The following is a 19,077-nucleotide window of genomic DNA, read 5'->3' as shown; positions in this document are numbered from 1 at the left end:
CTGCTCTGCTCTCCCAGGGGGGACTTTACCATCTCTTGCCGCCAGCATAACTTACGTCCTGACGTCCAGGAAAAATTCCACTGCCAGACCTACAGCTACAGAAGAGGTATAATGTGCTGTGAGGTAGGAACCTCTCCAGAGAGTTAAACCATTAAATATAAAGAGTTAGCTGGTTTTGTCAAAAATCCAGTGATACCAAATAAGTTTACCCTTCAGTGTTTAATCTTGTATAAGGTGCATCCAGTAAAAGGCTGCCAGCATGGAAAGTCTGGTGACCTCCTGTTGATAAGACAACTTAATCAAAAACTGTTTTCTCCTGAATTCCTAAGGCAATTGAAACTGGTAAAGTTTTACAGCTGTGTCCACAGAACACACTGCCTGCAAGCTCTGAAGGCTGAGTCATCACTAAAATACACTCATCTTGTGATGTTGATGTGCTCCACATTGTGCCTGTCTCTGGAAAACTCATCAGTGGAGTCTGAGCTCCATGGGGAGCTCACCCCCCTGCTCAAGGGGGGCAAAATCTGTCATAGCACAGCTACAGCAAAGGAAGAAAATCACGAAAGTCTCATGTTGAAAAAGTTCAGAAAAAGCTCAGAAACCTTACACAAACTGACTTTCAAAGACGGGTTAGAATTGTGATTGCCTCCTTCTCCTCCTTCACTGAGGCTCTTGGTATTCTACCCTTCAAGAAAAGCCATGTCAAAGTTAATAGTCATGAATTACCTTTTCCAAATAGTTTAACATTCATCTGCCTGAAAGGTTGCTCCCACAGGGCTATTTCCTCATGCAGCACACAGTCCCCAAAGGTCTGGGCACAGAGTGCTTTTACATTTTACCAGAGACCTGCAAATTTCTGTGTTTTGTTTGACCAAAAAAAAAAAAAAAACCCAAAAAAAAAACAAACAAAAAAACCCACCCCAAAACAAACAAACAAACAAACAAAAAAACAAACAAACAAAAAACCCAAAAACCAAAACCAAAACAAACCCCAAAAACACCAACCAGCTGATTTCACAGAGAAAACTGATCTAAAATTAGCATGGAAAGGACACATCTGGAGCAGTCCTACCTTTTTTTGGCCAGCCCTTGTTATTCTAGGGATGTCAAACAATTGTCCTGTGTAGTACTGCACCCCACTGAACATAATGACAGCAACAGAGTCCCCTTCCTTCTCAATTACAGCCAGGATATCTTCGGTCCTCAAGGTCTCCTCCCCCTAAAAGAAAATCAAAGGACACATTGGAATCAACTCTGGCAATAATGACATTGCCATTCCTTATTTCATAATCTATATTTTACCATGGAAGGAGATGAAAAGCAAACCCTTGTCTTGGTAAGGATATACAAAAGAAGTGCCATGAGGTAGTCTACAAGAAAGTAACCTCAGAAGAAAATAATCATTAGCAACTGAATCTTGGAAGTGCCTGTTATAAAATGTCTATTCACTTCACACTCTAACATGCTTCATACCCTTTAGTATTTCTGACAGTTTTAATTTACAGTCAAAAATTCCTGGTGCAGACAGAATATCTAATGATTTTTAAGTGGCATCTGAAATTTGTGACACCCACAAGGTTTGAAAGTTGTCTATCAGCTTCACTCTTTACTTTTCTGATAAACTTGGTATCCCATAGGAAGCTATTATAAACCTGACATATTCATATTTCAAAAACAATGTCTCACACCATCAAAAGTACAAAAATCCCCAAACCTGTGGTCATTAAATATAGAAGAATTTCAACCACAAGAAAAAATCAACCTCATTTTTGATTCTTTACAGGAAAATTACTGCCCCATCCTCCTCCTGTCTTCCTAGCAAGGCATCTTGTAAAACATACCACCACCTAGGGATCAATTAGGCAGTGAAAACCTAGAATTAAATTAGACTTGTTACTGAAAAAAGCTTGGGCAAGATGGTTGAATTGCAAGGGACTGTTATTATCTCAACAATCTCTGCAAATCTATCAAGCGTTCAGGAGTGGGCTCTTTACTCACAAGATGACTCAGATTTCAGAAGCAAAAGGTCACCCTGGGTTTATAGTTAGGTGACAAAGTTCTTAATGCTGCAGAAGTGAAGCGAGGCAGCATTTCAAATTAATCTGAATTGCATATTACCGAGAGCAGACCTTTCCCTCAGCCCGTGCTGATGCAGACACAGTGGTGCTCGTGTTATGGCAACCTCAGGACATTCAAAGGACACTGGGAATTCTCAATGAGTCAAAATCATATTTTGCAGGTGACTCAGGATGCTGCCAGTTTTTTTTGGAAACAGGAAAAATAGAGATAATGGATTTTTTTTGTTGTTTATGTTGCTCTTCTGGGAAAGTTAACTATTGAATCAGCAATTACAAAATGGGGTCTAATGTCAAAAGTATGCACAGAAAGACAGCTACTTATGATTCAGACATTTTATCTAGATTTTAGCACAGATTACGACTTCTACACCAGAATATTTGAGAATATTCACATGAAATGTGTTTCTGCCCTTGGTGGCAGCAAGCAGAAGTGACAGATTCCTCACCAACCTGCCGTGGCTGCAGCAGGACCATGCTTTTCTCCACATCCAGCCCGTGCAGTCGGAGCTGGGACTCCACAGCATACTGGAAGAGAATTCCATGCAGACAACATTAACCCAAATACATGATAAACAGCTACAAGGGAAAAAAGGACGAACACATCAGAACTTGAGGAAGGTGTTCAGATGCCTTGCCTTTCACTAAAAGTAACGCTTGAAAGCATAATCCAACTCCACTGAGAAATTCTCAGATTTCCTTTGGATTAAAAAGCACTCCACTGAGAAATTCTCAGATTTCCTTTGGATTAAAAAACAAACTGAATTTAATTCACGTGAGAATTAATTTAATTCCTTTGCAAGGACAAAGTCAAAGCCTGAATCCCACAGGACAAATCCATGGAGCAGAACTAGGGTGGAGATGGAGCCCTTAGCAACCTGATCCAGTGGGGGCATCCCTGCCCATGGCAGGGGGTTGGGAACTTGTAGGGGGTGGGAACAGATGGTGATCTTGAAGTCCTTTCCAACCTAAACCATTCCATGGTTCTGTGGGGATGGATGCACTTCACCAGAGGCCAGCAAGCCAAGCCTGTAGGGATAACAGGCAAGGAGGACTGAGCATCCCTTCTCCAGGAGCCTTGGGTACCCACGTGCCCTGCTGCCAATAAAAATGAGGTTTGGCCAGAACACACATCCTGCCCTGTGACATTCTCACCTCTTCTATTTGCAGCACAGCTGGAGGGAAATAAGAGCTTCAAACTCTCCAGCTATTTAAAAAATCCTATCTGCTGATTTTATCGATAAGTAATGGTCCTGGAGATCAAATAACAATCATCAAATCAGAGTACAAAAGAATTTAAAATTTCACGACAGGAACTGAAGCAATGGCAGTTGCAGAGATTATTACTGAAGTGCCATAGAAATTTAAGAGGATGGAGTGTAAATGTACAAGTGCATGTGGAACAAATGTGGGATTAATCTGAACATTACTTAGAATAAAAGCAATTTGAGGTGTATACATCTGTGCCAGCATCTTCATTACAAATAAACCTGTTAGTAGCTCCAGTCACTTTTATTGCACCTTAGAGATCAAATTTGTTATCAATTTCCAGGAATTTACAGTGCTGGTGATAAAGTAGCAGTGCCCCACAAACCCAAAGATTAATTTGCTTGAAGCTCTGATGCACAGGTTATTGTCTTTTATTTTATAGCAGACAAATTATGTTTGAAATAGTAATCCAAACTGCTAAGAACAAACATTTCCATCTCTGTCTGGGGATATATAAGTGTTAATGTTGTGAGTTTGTATTGATTTGGTTTCATAAAGTATACAGCAACAAGAATTAATAAAACATTTACAACTTTAGTTGATTTAGGCCAATAGGTTGCTCAATGTCTTTAAAAAGACTAATAAATCAATGTACCCATTCATTCTTTTCCTCATGCAACACTTCTTATTTGAACAAAAGGAATAAAGCTACGATCTGAAAAGTATGCTGAGCTCAAAAGTTTCTGACAGATTTTTTATTGTAATGTTACTTGGACAAGATAAGCTAATAAATATTCAAATCATACTAGTGATATTCTTTGGAAAAATATGATTAATAATACAAATATGGTGAAATATTAATTTCTTACATGGTCAGATGGAAAGGCTCTTGCTTCTAGAAGAATTTTATAGCGTCTTGGAGTAGGCTTAAAGAATGATAGCTGTTAAGGAAGAAAAAGAAAGAAATATTGAAATCTATCTAAGCAGAGATGAGAAAGATGCTCCCAGCATGTTACTTAATAAAGACTGCTTCAATTTCATGCAGACCTACAGAGAATCCCCCAGAAATTACAAATATTTCTTTGTCCATATAACATTTATCAAAGTAGGAAAGTGTTATAATACTGTATTCCACATATCCATAACAAAGGCCACCAAGACCCAGCAGTGACAACTTGCACTTACAAGAATCAATGGCAAAGCTTTGTCTGCAGCCAGGCAAGCTGGGATTTCACCCAGCTCCATCCAGCAATCAAAAGCAGCAGCTGAAGATTAGCAGGCAGTGAAAAAGAATTAGATTTACATCCCTGCCCTTAAACTTTAGTGGTGGAATCATTGGCTTGACCAAAGAACTGATCTCAGCACCTTCAGGTGGGTGGTCTTTTCTTCTCAGGTCCTGGCAAGCTGGGCTGGCCACCGTGCCAGGAGGACTATGAAGACTTACAAGCCCTCCTGCTCAACTTAGTTTGGGTTCCACAGCCCTCAGCATGGTCTGTGTACTCCAGAAATTCACACCTAATTCAGGGCAGAGTAGCCACATGAATTAGCTGCACCAAGCCCACCCTGCCCTGCTCCAGGTTCATTAATTTTAAAAGGTCCAGGGAGCAGATCCAAGTGATAAACCTTGTTCTGAGAACCACCCAAAGCAAAGCATCACATCTACACTCAGTGGAACCAAATCTTTGGAAATATTGGAGAACCAGAGACAGCCATTATGTAGCCACAGGGAGCACCTCAGCATAAATGGCCACTATGGCATGCAAGTCAAAATGCTTTAGCACATTTTAGGCCCATATGAAATAGCATAATTCTAATTGTCATCTCTTGTATGCATCTATATTTTAAGCTTTACTGATATTCCAGCTTTGTTTTGCTCACAGTTGAGCTCCTTTTCCTTAACTTTGAAATTTGGCATGGAATTGAAATTTGAGAAGTTACTTGTAAATGTTTCTTAAATAATAAGATTTCCTCTGGCAACTGACATACAACACATGTGAGAACAGCTGAAACTTCCCCTACAGAGTCCTTGAAAATATTTCTCTGTCCAGCTTTCCTGCTCAGTATTGAGTCTGGCCAGGTCTTGCACATACATTATTCAAGATACAACTCCCAAGGCTTAAAAACTTAATCTGTCACCCAGTGCTGTCTCTGTGAGGTCCTCAGAAAACACTTTGCTTACACACACAAAGAAAGGAGAAAAATACTTGTCAACACAAGATGAAATATTCATCATAAAGACATACCATCTGAAGGTGCAAGTTAACAGTGAGCCCATTCATTAAGGCTATTTCTTGTCTCTTGGCCCCTAAAATAATAAAAAAGATAAAAAGTTTGACAAATGGTTGGAGGTTTTCTTTAAAATTTCAGAGAAATAGAACAGAGAGCAGAGAACAGTAGTGAGAAAGCAAAAGCATGAATTCAGTCAATGTTCAGTTCAATCTCCAAAGCCTGGAAAGGAAACAAATGTTTGAGGTGTCATCAGAGTGAAATAAAAAGATTTCTTGTCTGACTTTCTACACTGCACTGGCAGGAAAATATTTATTTTTTCAGGTCAGACACAGAAAACAAAAGAAAAAGAACTAAATCTTTTTATTTCCCAGCAAACCACCAGTGGATTTATTAGCTTGAATACCTCAGATAAGTGAGGTCACAAAGACTATAAGAAAAGCAAGACTTGAAGACTTATTTTTGTCAAAAGTTCATATGTAACACAAGAGAGAAAACATATTGAGATAATCATCTGTTGTAAGTGGTTACTGTAATGTCAAGATAAATCTCATCCCTAATTAAAAAATGAAATGTGCAAAATTGACCTATTGGATATAACAGACCATTATTAATGTAGCAGCTTCACAAGAAGCCATACCCACATTGCTCCAAGGAGGATAATAACAGATGCCTTTGGAATACAGCTAATCACAGACAGAGCTAATTAGTAGCAACTAATTGTTGTTAGCAAGTATTTAGTAACAAATTCTCCAGCATTTGTCAAGCCCTGGTGAAAGGTTTTAGGTAGGACAGGGAATTATGTGTTGGGCAGGGCAGGCGGCACCAAGATATGGAGAAAATTAATTCCTGTTTCCTTCTGGAATTCTTGGTGTCTGTTGTTGAAAAGCAGAAATTCATTCTTGAGATAAATCAATATCTTGAGAGTCTTCAGATGGGAGATGTATTCGTGCACCTTGTCCTGATCCTCACTCAGCCACAGACTCTCCAAACGGGGACAGGTTGCAGAGAGGGAGGGATGAAGAGAAGTGTAAGCAGGCAGGAAGGGCAACAGCCACTTTTGGAATCAATAAAGAGGAAGGAAAAGATGATTTTATGATATAAAAGGGTAAGGGGAGCCACAAGAAAAGGAAAGCTGAACCTTGAATTTCTCCTGTCCCTGCCTTACACTGCCACCATATCCTAAACAGTTTAAATTCACAGAGTGGTTCCTTTGTCAGTGTAGGAAAAAAGGATATAACCCTGGGTTCAACCCAATACAGGCAAATATAGCCAAAGAACATGGAAATCTATAATTATAATTAAGTCATACATTCCTCCCAAGCAGGCCTCAACTTCTGCATCCCAGGAAAAGCCATTCTCATTGAGGTGTTCAAAGACATGTCCATGTGTTGCTGAAATCTCCAGCTTTTGGACAGAAATATTTGGAAAACAGGTGTCAGTGACTGGGAATGATCAGTCTAGGGGATGAGCCACAACACAAATGAGGTGTCATGAATAAGCTCCCTCCTCCTTCAGACACCAGGAACATCATCAAGTTTGTGGAAAGAAACATATGAAGAACTAGTTCTTCATAGGGAAAAATAAGCTTTTTTCTTTACTTAAATTCCTCTCCTTTGCTTTCTTTTCTTCCCTCTGATAGCATTGCATCTTAAGGCTCCATGCTGCTGGAAGAGGTCACCTTGGGGTTGTTCTATTGCAGATCCAGGAGACAGCTAGAGAGAGTGATTGCAGCTCAAAACAGTATTATTTGCAGTCTTAATATTTCTATGGAACTCTTGAGGCTGAAAAAAGGGACAGGATCAAGAAATGTTATTGTTCTTATTTGTCCCTCTGCTCCTTCCCTGAAATCTGTGGTTTTCACAGCAAATTCTACACGAGCAATCCTCTGCCTGCTGTACTGATTCTGTATAAAACAAATGGTTAATCTGTAGATCACTTTTAGCTGCATGTTAGCATCCCAAATTAAATATGACACTACATTTGTCATGTAAGTCTTGGTCTTCCGTAAATTATATATTTATTAAAAGCCTTCCATTATTGAATTTCATGCCCACAAAACAAACCTCATCCATGTCATTGGAAAACTGTTATCCTTTATAACCTGCACTGCATTTCAGAAAACAACCTTTCCATGATCCAATTAACCTATTACAATATTCAAAGACCCGGCACACGGGAGACAAAATTATGTTTGCCTTCCTTATTTCCTAACTTTATACCATATCTCCAGGACAGGCTAAAACCTGTATGTTCTGCATGATAAATCTCCTCTTTAATAAAAGGAAGCAGCGTTTGCAAAGTACAACTTCAGAGACAATTATGATTGCGTTAGGCAGACACTGCCATCCTTCTCCCCTCTGACTGCCAGGGAAGTTTGATCCTCGCTGGAGTAAGTAAAAAGCATTTTGTAAAATGATTGGAAAAAGGCTAAGGGCCCCAGTTTCTAAAACATTTTGGTTATTTCAAATAATCCTTATCACTCAAAGTCACTCCAGATCTGCTCAGCGTTCAGTCTTCCCTCAACAGAGACCTGCCCGAGCCCATCGCAGAGCAGCAGCCACACAGTTAATCTTGTTCCATCAGAAGGTGATCCTGCCAAGGTTGTAATGTTTTAATAAAGTCTGCTAGGAGAGGCAGAGATTGCCTTCACTGCCTTCTGCCACTTGGTGTGAGCACAGGAAAAAAGCTTTGGCCTCCACTGACCTTGACTCTTCATTTCACAACGTATTTACTACTGTAACTTTCATTGAACAAGAAAATGTGACTGCCTTTAATAAGCAAGGTGTTCGTGCACTATAAACCATTAAGCAGACAAAAGTGTTTTACAGTCCTTGGTCCATTCCTGAATAAGTTTTAGTTACTACAACTACTTAGGGTGAGAAATGACAATTCTTCCTCTTCCTCCAAAGCAGGTTCAGTATGAATAAAAAACACGGTAAGGTTCTCTTGTTGTTCTTACATTAAAGTCAATAAGAAAGCAAATTCAGAATTCATTCAGCTACATACTCATATATAATCAATATTATTTTTTGTTGGAAAATGTTACTTAAGCATAAATTGTGAGTGCAGGAACTTTAAGATCCCTTCCAACCTAAATCACTTCACAAATCTGTGGAATACCACATTAAAAAGAGCACTTTAGCATAGCTTTTTTTCCCCTCCATTTATCCTTTTAACTTCATCACCATTGCCTACAATTTTAAAAATTGGAATTTACTATGATACATCCATTATTTGGGAAATAATAATTCATCTGCATTCTAAGAATCACTCACCTGGGTCCTGAAAAAGAACTATGAGGGTATTTTCTAAACAAAACCCTGCACACAAATTTGAGGGCCAGATGTGAACCTAGACATTTTACAATCTAATCAAACAAAGTCCCAAAAATTCTGGAGAACAGAATCTAAAGCATGTTTTTTATCTTTGAGGAAAACAACAGGAAGCACTTCCCAGGAAATAATTTTAAAAACAAAATTTAGGTTAGTGTATATGTTACTTCAGTCATATTTTTTAATTGAAAATTTTGGAATATTTGTTTACCATGGAAAAAAGGATAATAAGTTAATTGTGGTTAAGCCATGGTGATGTAAAAGCACTGGTGTCACATGGAGGTTGGTAAATAAAAGTAAGGAGATGGACGAGCAACTAGATGAAATTTAAGCAAAGCTCTCATTTCCGTCTCCTTACATCTACAATGCATCTTGTAGTTAAATTAATATTAAAATAGAAGCTTAGTTGGCAGCCTCTCCAAGACAGATGGTTAAGGGTAAAAGGGTCCCAGCCTCGTTCTCTGCTTTCTGCAGTGACTCTTAACCTACAGCTGAGCCAGGGGAACCCTGGCAGGGGCAGAGGCAGGAGGTCAGGGCTCAGCCTGCCTCGGGGCTCCACATTCTGCAAACACAGCAGAGGCAAACAGCCACAGGAGGTGATGCAGAGAAAGATGATAACTTTCCAGCTGGCCTTTGGGGGATCTTAGCTCTCTCTTTTCTGATTATGTGAAGAACGTCTTACCTTGGTTACTAAATGGGTCTTGGTCTTACCTTGGTTACTAACTGGGGTGCCTGCGAATATGACATAAGAGAAGTTCTTGTCTGCCTGCTTAGTTAAATTCAAGGTTTCCAGTTGAAAATTCCAAGGCATCTTTCCACATCTTCCTGGTTGTACCCTACCAGAACAAGAATATCCACTGGCCAAGGGAGATGGGTCATATGGAGAAACCCTTAAATCAGCTGTGTTCAGCATTTCAACACCCTCCACTCCTTTGCATTTCCACATTTTTATGTCTTATGATGCTTAATGGATGAGGGTGCTGAGCTTGCCCTTGAATGTAATGAAAGCAAGAGAAGTAACTTCTTAACCTCCTGAGCAGCACCAGGTACAACAATACTAATTTACAAAATCAGAATCCCCAATCTCCATTTTTGAGATTTTTATTTCATACTGCAGATGGGATTTTTCTACATAGTGCAGTGATGTAGCCACACTCATATTTATATTATCTCAGAGTTTACATCATGGATAAACCAACTACAACAATAATTTATTGCATTTGTTCTGCTCCAATAATAACACCCACTATTTTAGCTATTTGGAAACTTCATAAAGAATTCAGAGGGGGATTTTATTTATAAGTTTATAAATAAACTTGTCATGAAACATTTGTTAATGTCTCTGCTCCCAATTGTTCCAACCCCATTTGCTTTGCTTGAAGGAGAAAAACCATAATTTTCTCATTGAACACTTGTCTGCAGTTGGAGGAGAAATTACAATACAATATCTAGAATGCAGTAGGCCAACATAAGGGTAATATTTTTCCTTAGTGATGGCACAAATGAATGCCTGATAATTCAGTTCTGATAGTCACTACTGAGAGTTGCCTTCAACACCTACATTGAAATATGGGCCAGATCTCCCCAAAATCTACTAACCTAGCCTTGGCAACAGCTGGGAGGGCTGGGGAGAAAAAGACCCTGCCAAGATAATTTCCTCTTCCTCCTTTAGAGACAACTCTGAAGGAAATCCCAGTGAAAGATTATTTCAGCAACTACACAGAGTAAAAACTGATAGAGGAGATTTGCATTCCCACTCAGCTGACTGCTTTCATGGCAAACTCACGAGGAGGAGTCTCCAGGGCTCCTCTATCTCTGGAATAACCAGAAGTGCTTCCTGCCAAAGTCCTGCAGCACTTCAGGCTCCTCAAGGGGGACAGCAGGGTCATGGGAACTCATCAATAGCAGGTCCTGCCCATATTATCTGCTTCATTACCATAAGCAGCACTTAAATATGGGTCTGGATTTAGTGGCAGGGAAAAGAGGAAAACCAGAAAATTCCTAGATATAAATAATTTATCAAAGGGGAAAGTTCATAATTTTACTTCTGGAAGAGTGACTGAGACTCTACAATACCAAGTACCATTTAAAAGGGCTTCATGTGTTTTATGGTGGTTTATGATGCCCCAAGAAATTAGTGCTGAAATTAGTTTCATGGTATGCACATGGTCATACATTATCACACACATTCATCCCCTAAAACACTTGCACAGCCTTAAAATAAAACATTAGTCCATACACAAGAAAACCTGCTTGCAAACAGAAGAATAAAAGGAACTAATTTCTGCCTACAAAGTTTCAGGTTTTTGAGTCTTAAAGAATGTACGTGTTGAAGGCAACTCCCAATAGTGACTATCAGAACTGAATTATCAGGCATTCATTTATGCCATCACTAAGGAAAATTTGTTTTATTTCTGGAGAAAGGTTTTCCCCTGCATGTCACACCTACCAACCAGCTCAGCCATCAGGTCCACGATGCACTCGTCTGCCAAAGCCCACGGGCGCTGGCCATTGAAATGGCCATGGACGCCTCTGAAAAGGAAGGAAAAATGATGAAAATGTGTGGTATTCTAATTGGATCAGTCCTAAGAGTCATATCTGATTTGTAGACTCCACATTTGGAGGATAAGAATTGCCTAAGCTGAGAACAACACTTTTCTCATACCATTAAACCTGAGAACAAAGGCAATTTATTGGTTCATAAGAGGATTTCAGTTGCTTGAAAACTATTTACTTTGGCCCACAAAATTCCTCTGGAAATTCCTCAGAATCAAAGATGATAGCTTTTTCACAAGCCCCCTGGAAGTGGCTAGATGGGTTCTGTAAGGAAATCTAGGGCATCCCAGTGTGGGATGGCACCTGCAAAGCCAGGTTCATGTCACTGCACAGACAGCAGAGATCACCCCACAGACTTCCCAGCCTGCATTTCTGGCTGGGCATTAGGTGGTGCAGAGGATGAGAGACTTAAACACTGCCTTGCTCCCAGACAGGAATATTTCTTGTCAGAAACAATTTCCATCCTCCTGCATCTCCTGACTGAACTGACTCTTCTGCCTAAACCAGAGGGTACTTCATGCAGGGGCAGGTGCATCCCTGAAACAACAGAGCTGCTTGCTAATTTTTATTTCTTTCCTTCTCCCTGAAAAATTGTTCTAGATCTCAGTGTGCATAAAGAATTTTGTGTTGACAAAGGGTATTTTAAAACTTTCTATTTCAAACTGCTCCTGTCTGGAGGGGGTCCTATGGTCACCTTAAACTCAAGTGTGTTGGTACTCTGAAGTGACAGATGTATAAATTCAGTTCTGGATTAAGTACTCTGAACTAAATTTTCCGGCAATTTTGACAGAGAAGAAAACATCTAAGTTTTCTTATATATCTGCTATGCATATATAAATAAAAAGTTGTCTATTTTCTTAAACATGCAGGGTGTAAAGTACAGATTTAAATGCAAATGGAGGCAGATTGAGAAAAGTAATAATGGTGCTAATCCAGGAAAACATTGCTCTGGGCTCCCATCTCACACTGGATAATTTTCATATTTGCTGAGCACCACAGGGTACTTGTGGAGTTAGAAACACCAGGCTGCATGAGGCTGAGTATAAAGCTGTTTCAAAATAAAGACAAAGCCAGTAGGAAGCTGGGTAGAGAGCAGAAGTCCTAAAAGCTTTGATGTGAGAGAAAAGGAAGAAAGTAGTAAACCTTTTAAAGAAGAGCTGGCCCACAAGATTCACTGAAAAGCATAGGAGGACAGCTGGCAGATCAAGACATGAGAAAAGAGGATGCATGCGACACTACTGCATCCTCAAGGCTATTTAAAAGATTGGCTTTCCCTATCCACTTCATACTTTTCCTTCTCAGGTAGAGTTTCATTCTGTTTCTTGCAAAAATTACCTGTGCATTTTACAGCCAGACCCTTTTTGATTGACTTGAGTCTAATTCATGCCTCATAGGAATATTTCCAAAACAAAACTACAAACCTAAAAAATAGGGGAGCTGATGCTTTTAAAAAGCACAGCCATGTTAACCATTTGAAGCCTCTCATCCTTACAAAACCTCATTTAATTTTGGGCTAGATTAGGTGAACAACTGAAGGAGTGCAAAGGTACAGCTGAACACCTCTTACAGATAAAATAAGCCCCGTGCTCAACAAGTGCAGTCCCACACAGACAAGGAGGACCCTGCTCCTCAGTTTGGATGAGGTCCTGGTGCAGCAGCTGACTGCTTTCCTCCATTTTACAATTGCTCTCTGATGAGTCCTCGACAGCAGAGAGCAGGCAGTGTGAAATAACCCTCATTTAAAAGAGCATTTCATAGATGAGGAATAAAGGCAGCGGGTGGGGAGGGGAGAAAATGCTGCGAGGGGCAGGAGTAGTGCTAAAATATCCTCCCTTCTATCAGCCCAAAATGCAGCTGCATTCCCTGAAGACAGGGGTATATGTTTCACAAACAGCAAGACATTTATTGGTAATTTCCTGTCTTATTCTTTACTGTAATACAGCGATCAAGGGACTTTAGGATAATACAGACTGTTAAAATAAAACCCCCAAAGATTTTTCAGTGGTTCCCAGCCTGAGGGAATCTATACTTCTGAAAGAGGATAGCAAATATAATAAGATGGGAAAAATAAGTCCTAACTACCTATGGGACTCTCTTTCATTAGCTTTCCCTGATTTTATAGCCATTAGTGTCATCCTAATGGGAATTTACTAATGAAACTTCTCTCTATCAGCACACAGGACTATCAGAATTTCAGAATAAATTTCCAAGTTATCATGAAAACAGTTGTGAGATTTTTGTCATGAAAATGTTTTATTTTGAGAGGAAAACATGGACATTTAACCATATTGAAAGAAGGGAGAGGCAGCATTCATTACTATTCTTATTATTATTATTACGGCACAGCTTACAGCTTGCCTCCCTCTTGATGGCCAATATAAATGCCAAGAGACAAAAATTATTGCCTCTAAAATGGTAGTTAAAAGCATATTCTTGGACCCCTTTTTTTATTTTAATCACATGAAACTCTGTAGACTTTGCTGATGGCACAATACATCCTATTACACTTAGGTTGTAAAATTCTATGCTCTGCCTCAGAGAATTTATATCTCTGTATATTATGCCACCCCTCTCTCAGCTCTGGTAGGCACTGGGGGTAATAATCTTTAAGGACACAAATGCTCCTGGCATTCCCCTCATACATGGAGAGCCTACATCCCTTTTTTCATCCACTGCACCCTAGGTAGCAAAAGATATTTAAATTGGGGTATCCAAATTAATGAATACAAAACTTCACCCATCAAATCACAGAGCATCAGACAACCAGATATTTCTTCAACTTCTATGAGAGTTTCTCATTGTGCAAATTAATTTTTAGTTGGTTACCATTTTATTTTCAATTTGGCAGGAAATCACAATGCCATGTTTTATTCGCTGAGGTCTGGTTGATTTAAAGCTTGCTAGGGGAGCTGGAAACACATTTTCTGAGATGATCCCAGGGTTTCAAAGGCGGTGAGAAAAGGAATTTAAATTAATTGCCATCTTCAGGAATCTTCTGTGCTCATCCAAATCTTGTTCAAGTGCAAATTTCCTTCTTGCTCCTTTGCCAAAAGTGATGCAAGGTATTTAATGAGCCAATACAGACTCTTAAGTTGGACCAAGGTTTCAAGTAAAGAAACAGCCAAAAAAAAAAAGGGAAGGCATATCAAAAGATAAAGAACTGTATGGACCAGCAGATTAAAGACAAAGCTAAAAATCCCAGGGCATTAAAACAGGAATTTGCAGCTCTACCACAGAACCTGCTGGAAGACAGAGCGCTGAGAATGGCAGGAGAGGAGGGGCTGTCCAGCAGGGCTTGGCCAAGCTGCACTCCTGTTTGCAGCATCCTCATATCTTGCAGGACTAGTTCAGCACACGAACCCAAAGATACCTTCTGACTTGCTGAAAATAGTCTTTGCTACTGCAAGTGTTCTATTATAAACCATCCTCAGACCAGGAGGTTGTTAATATCCTTTGTCCATGTCAGCCTCTTGCCAGACCACTTCAAGTATATATGCTTAGAAGTATATATATGTTTTATTTCTAGCTTCCATTCAGTAATTCCTTGTTTATATTTACTATAAACATACTTTTCATATTAGTGGTTCCTTCCTCCTCCTACATTGATGCATTCACAGAGAACAGTTCATTTTCCCTTTCAGTCTTAATTTTGCTCAACAACTCCAGTCCTCAAGACTTGCATGCAGCAGGCTCCCCTCTCTCCAGTCACCCTGCCAGCCCTTCACAGGAGCACAACTGGCTACAGCAGGCTCCCTTCTGTTTTAATTGTTCCACTTTAATGAGTTATTCAGATGAGAGACATTGTCTGCTGCAGTGAGTATGCTCACACACAGTAATGATTCTATAAAATATTTTAATTACTTAACCAGTTCTGGCAGAGCAGAGGGGAAACAAGGCACTGCAAAGCATCTCTTGGCCTTCATCCAACCAAAAAAGTCCCTTGGAGTTTGGATTTTTAAGACATTGGGTTATTGGCTACTCTAGGCTAAACATGAGGGAACAACTCTTCATCCCTTTTCACCCCTTATTCAATAAATCTTGAATTTAGCTGAAATCATAACCGAAAGATGAAGCCTCAGAGGCTGCTTTTAAATCCATGCTAAGAATGCCAGTGGCTTGGATTTGTAATCTCACTACATTAGCATAAGGAACAGTGGAAAGGGATATGGAGAGGAAGAATACAAATCCAGAGGAGGTATGTGGGAGGTATAGGATGAGAGCTGGAACCCCCCAGTCAAAGGAGAGTGGGGAAAGGTGGGCACTAAGAGGAAACACAACAAGAGAGAGGCTTTTCCATGCTTTTCTCTCCCAGCTGGTTGCCTGATGAGTTACCATCTCTACCTGGAGATAAAGCTACTGCTCCCCTGCCCTTGACCAGCTCTGGGTAATCTTCCTTTTCACTCTTGCCCTTAACTACGAGCAGTGAAAGCCATTTAAATAGACTCACAGCTCTTTGAGAGGGGTCCCAAGGCACAACAAACAGAAAATGCAATAAACCAATTTATAAGAAAGCCAGAATCTATACCATTGCTGACTTGATGGATGCACCTAATTTGCATGCCATTTCCTAGGTTCTTGCTACTTATTTATCTAAGCCAGAGCCACTATATCCCACACTGCTGACACAACAGCCACTGAACAGCCTTCAGCTGGGAACAGCTACCACCAAAACACACTGGGTTTTGCTAAGTTTTCTTTGGTGACTGGAATAAAAGTACTCATTTCTGTGTCTTCAGCCACCTATTCCTTTGCATTCCATTCACCACCTTCTCTAAGCATACACTGTTCTCCTCAAAATAAGCTTGATCGTACCCTGGCTGTCTCAGTTGCTTTAGGTTCAGGATTTTATTGTTTCTTTTTTGATCTTAATTTGGGGGGTTTTTCTTAGTAAGTACTTTGGTTTTGTTTTGGTTTTAATTTGTTTTTAAGCTTTCTGATTTATTCTGGGTAAGGCTTTTGAAGCCAAGCTGTGTTTTTGGCAAACAGCCTTTCTAGTTTTGCTCCCTCTCTTGCAGTGGCTTGAAATCATTGTTCAGCCATATTTCCCCCCTAGATACAGTTCCTGAAGGCACTTGTGATCTGAAGGAACACACTGCCTACCTTTTTCTTCCAGGTTTTTACAGTCACTGAGGAAAAATTCATCTTTCACTGCAGCAAAGACAAACACAAGAATAGAAGTGAGGAAGAGAAAAGATACAGTGAAGGAGCTGAAATACATTTGCAGTCCCAGTGCATCACTCTAAGAATGTTATCTGACTTCTGCCTTTTGAAGGAGCTCAGCTGTTTCCCTGACAAAGTGGGATAACAGCACAGAAATGGACGGGGTTGCAATTTTTTCAAACGACTGGAGAAACTGCATTGCTGTGCTGCCTGAATAACCAGAAGGAACGAGCTCTTCCCAAAGTCCCACTCATTCCCCCTCATTCTCAGCCTTCTCACCTATAAAAATACAGGTGAAAAACAGGAATCAATAAACCATATTGACGAGCTCCCAGCATTCATACATTTACAAGTGGAAGAGCAGCTACAGATTTCTCACATTTGCATTGAGAACCTCCATCTCAACCGTTCCTGCTGAAACAAGGCTGCCCACTTAGCAGAATTCATTTTTCCTCTTCTGCCTCTCCATATTTCCTCTGCTCTCTCACCATGAAATCACATCTGTTCCACTCATATCTCGCACCCTATAAAAGAGTTCATCTCTCGCCCAGCTCACTCACTCATCTGGATGTTATTTTCCTTTCCCACCTTCAGTTCCCTGTTTTTTACTCATCATTTTCCTTACTCATCCCTGCTCCAGCTGCTCAGGCAGGTGCTGGGGATCTCAAAGCACAGACTCTTAATGGAACAGAACATAATATTAAAAAACCTAAATAAAGAGCAAAAAAAGCTTTTTCTTTCCCCCATGTATATTAAAAAGTTCTCCATTTGTTATGATGACAGCGTCCCTTTCCCTCAACGTGTCTTTCTTTTATCCTGTCTCTTAAACATCAGGTTGATTTAGCAAAGCTGCTTGTAATTCACACTCAGCTCCTCGCTGAGATGATACTGAGAAGACAGGAATGCTTCTTTCTAAATAAAATGAACTTGTCAGGCAGAGACCTGGTTTAAGAGGAGCCAAAAACCTGCCAGCATGGGCTGCAGCATCACCTTCATTCAGTGCTTTTTCAAGGGGAACTGCTCGTTGCAAGGCCTGAATCACGCAGTTAAAACCATTAATTATAAAATCACAGGGCTTGGAACCCCACCACATTCAGCAGCAAGCAGCAGCAACCAAATAGGTTTGACTGCTTTGTAGGAACACTTTATAACCACTGCGGGGTGGGGAGGGTTAAACTGCACAGGTCCTCCAGGAGAGCCAGGCAGAGCCACCACACACAGCACAGGCTCTCACAGCTGCAAGGGTCTGTCTGCCTGTTTTACTGCTCCTGCCTTTAAAAGAGATATAAACAGTGCTAGGGAAACACTGAACATCTTTAACTCCTGGGCTGCAGTACTTTTAATGCACTCTTCTGCTGCTCAAGCAGTTCCAAGGCAGATCCCAAAATAAAGAGCTCCTCTGAAGCTCAGGCCAGCATCTGGCACACCCTGCAGGGTACTCACGTCCGAGCCCACTTGTCCAGCTCTTCATCCAAATAAGTTTTCACTTTTCTTGGCTGGAGCCCAAGAGAATTCCCAGCAAAGTACACACAGCTCTCCTCTCCGTTCACCAGAGTCAGGTCAGCTGTGGAGGGAAGCCAGAGAAACAAAACACACGTGGGACTGAGCAAGGGAAGCTCAGCAGGTGTGGGACACAGCACAGGAGGGCCAGCAGGCGTGCACACCCCCCAAACACACACATGCCACCCCCAGAGCATCACTCAGTTCCTTCCCCCATCCCCTGGAACATCACGGTCCCCACATGCAAACAGAGGTGCCACATCCTGACCTCTCTCCTAGAGCATCACTCAGGTAACCCTGAGGAGCATCTAAGGAAACAATTTGCAAGCAACTATTCACCTTTTCCTCCTACAATTTTTGGGGCTGATTTGAGTTCAGGCACCAGTAAATCCCCAGCTCTCAGGGGCTGTGTGAGAAGCAGACACTGGCGCCAATTTTATTAAGTCTGTAACCAACAGTGAGTAAACAGGAAGTATTTTTCCAGTCGGGCTATCCACTTTTCTTCCACCACCAATATATGCCTACTATGAGTCATGAAGCTACTGGGATCATGCATTTAATAAAAGTTAGGACTAGGTAAATCTGTGTCTTTCATGTAAGTTGTCCCTGCACAATTACATCTCTATTTAGAAAACATGTAATTGCTGAGGAGAATATTTTCAGGCAGTCTCAAAAGTTCTTGTCTTGTCAGCAAATACTGTGGGTTGCACTTCCTGTCATCATCTGAGGAGAAGGAGGAAATCTATGTTGACAAATCCTTTCAATGATTAGGAGAAAGGCAAGGCAGTAGAAATTTATAAATAATAGCTCTAGTGAGGCTCTGAACAATCTAATTACCCTGTGTCATCATCTATCAATCCAAACACAGACTTCTTCTGTTACTTCTCATGTTAGAGATTCTTGGAGGGACAAGTGATGGTGACCTTCTAGAAGTAGCAATTTGCATTTGTCTAAACCTATACTTACAATACCCCTAAAAGTCAATATCACATACAATTTTGATAAATATAATTAAT

At 40.4% G+C, this 19,077-nt stretch overlaps 1 protein-coding gene across 5 annotated transcripts in view; it reads right to left on the bottom strand.

Moving 5' to 3' along the window:
* The window catches only part of KYNU (kynureninase), a 79,160-nt gene that overhangs the window by 42,335 nt on the left and 17,748 nt on the right, over positions 1-19,077 (bottom strand). For all 5 annotated transcript variants that reach the window (XM_072931734.1, XM_072931737.1, XM_072931736.1 and 2 more), the window contains exons 3-8: positions 18,005-18,125; positions 11,295-11,377; positions 5,528-5,589; positions 4,154-4,225; positions 2,529-2,603; positions 1,073-1,219 (exon numbers count right to left, since the gene is read on the bottom strand). In XM_072931734.1, coding sequence (XP_072787835.1) covers positions 1,073-1,219; positions 2,529-2,603; positions 4,154-4,225; positions 5,528-5,589; positions 11,295-11,377; positions 18,005-18,125 — 560 coding nt within the window. The remainder of the gene's footprint in view (positions 1-1,072; positions 1,220-2,528; positions 2,604-4,153; positions 4,226-5,527; positions 5,590-11,294; positions 11,378-18,004; positions 18,126-19,077) is intronic.

The sequence above is a fragment of the Taeniopygia guttata genome, chromosome 7 (genome assembly GCF_048771995.1).
Source record: "Taeniopygia guttata chromosome 7, bTaeGut7.mat, whole genome shotgun sequence".
Taxonomy (NCBI): domain Eukaryota; kingdom Metazoa; phylum Chordata; class Aves; order Passeriformes; family Estrildidae; genus Taeniopygia; species Taeniopygia guttata.
Note: the sequence above shows the minus strand (reverse complement) of the source record. Positions and strands in the feature narration are given on the sequence as shown.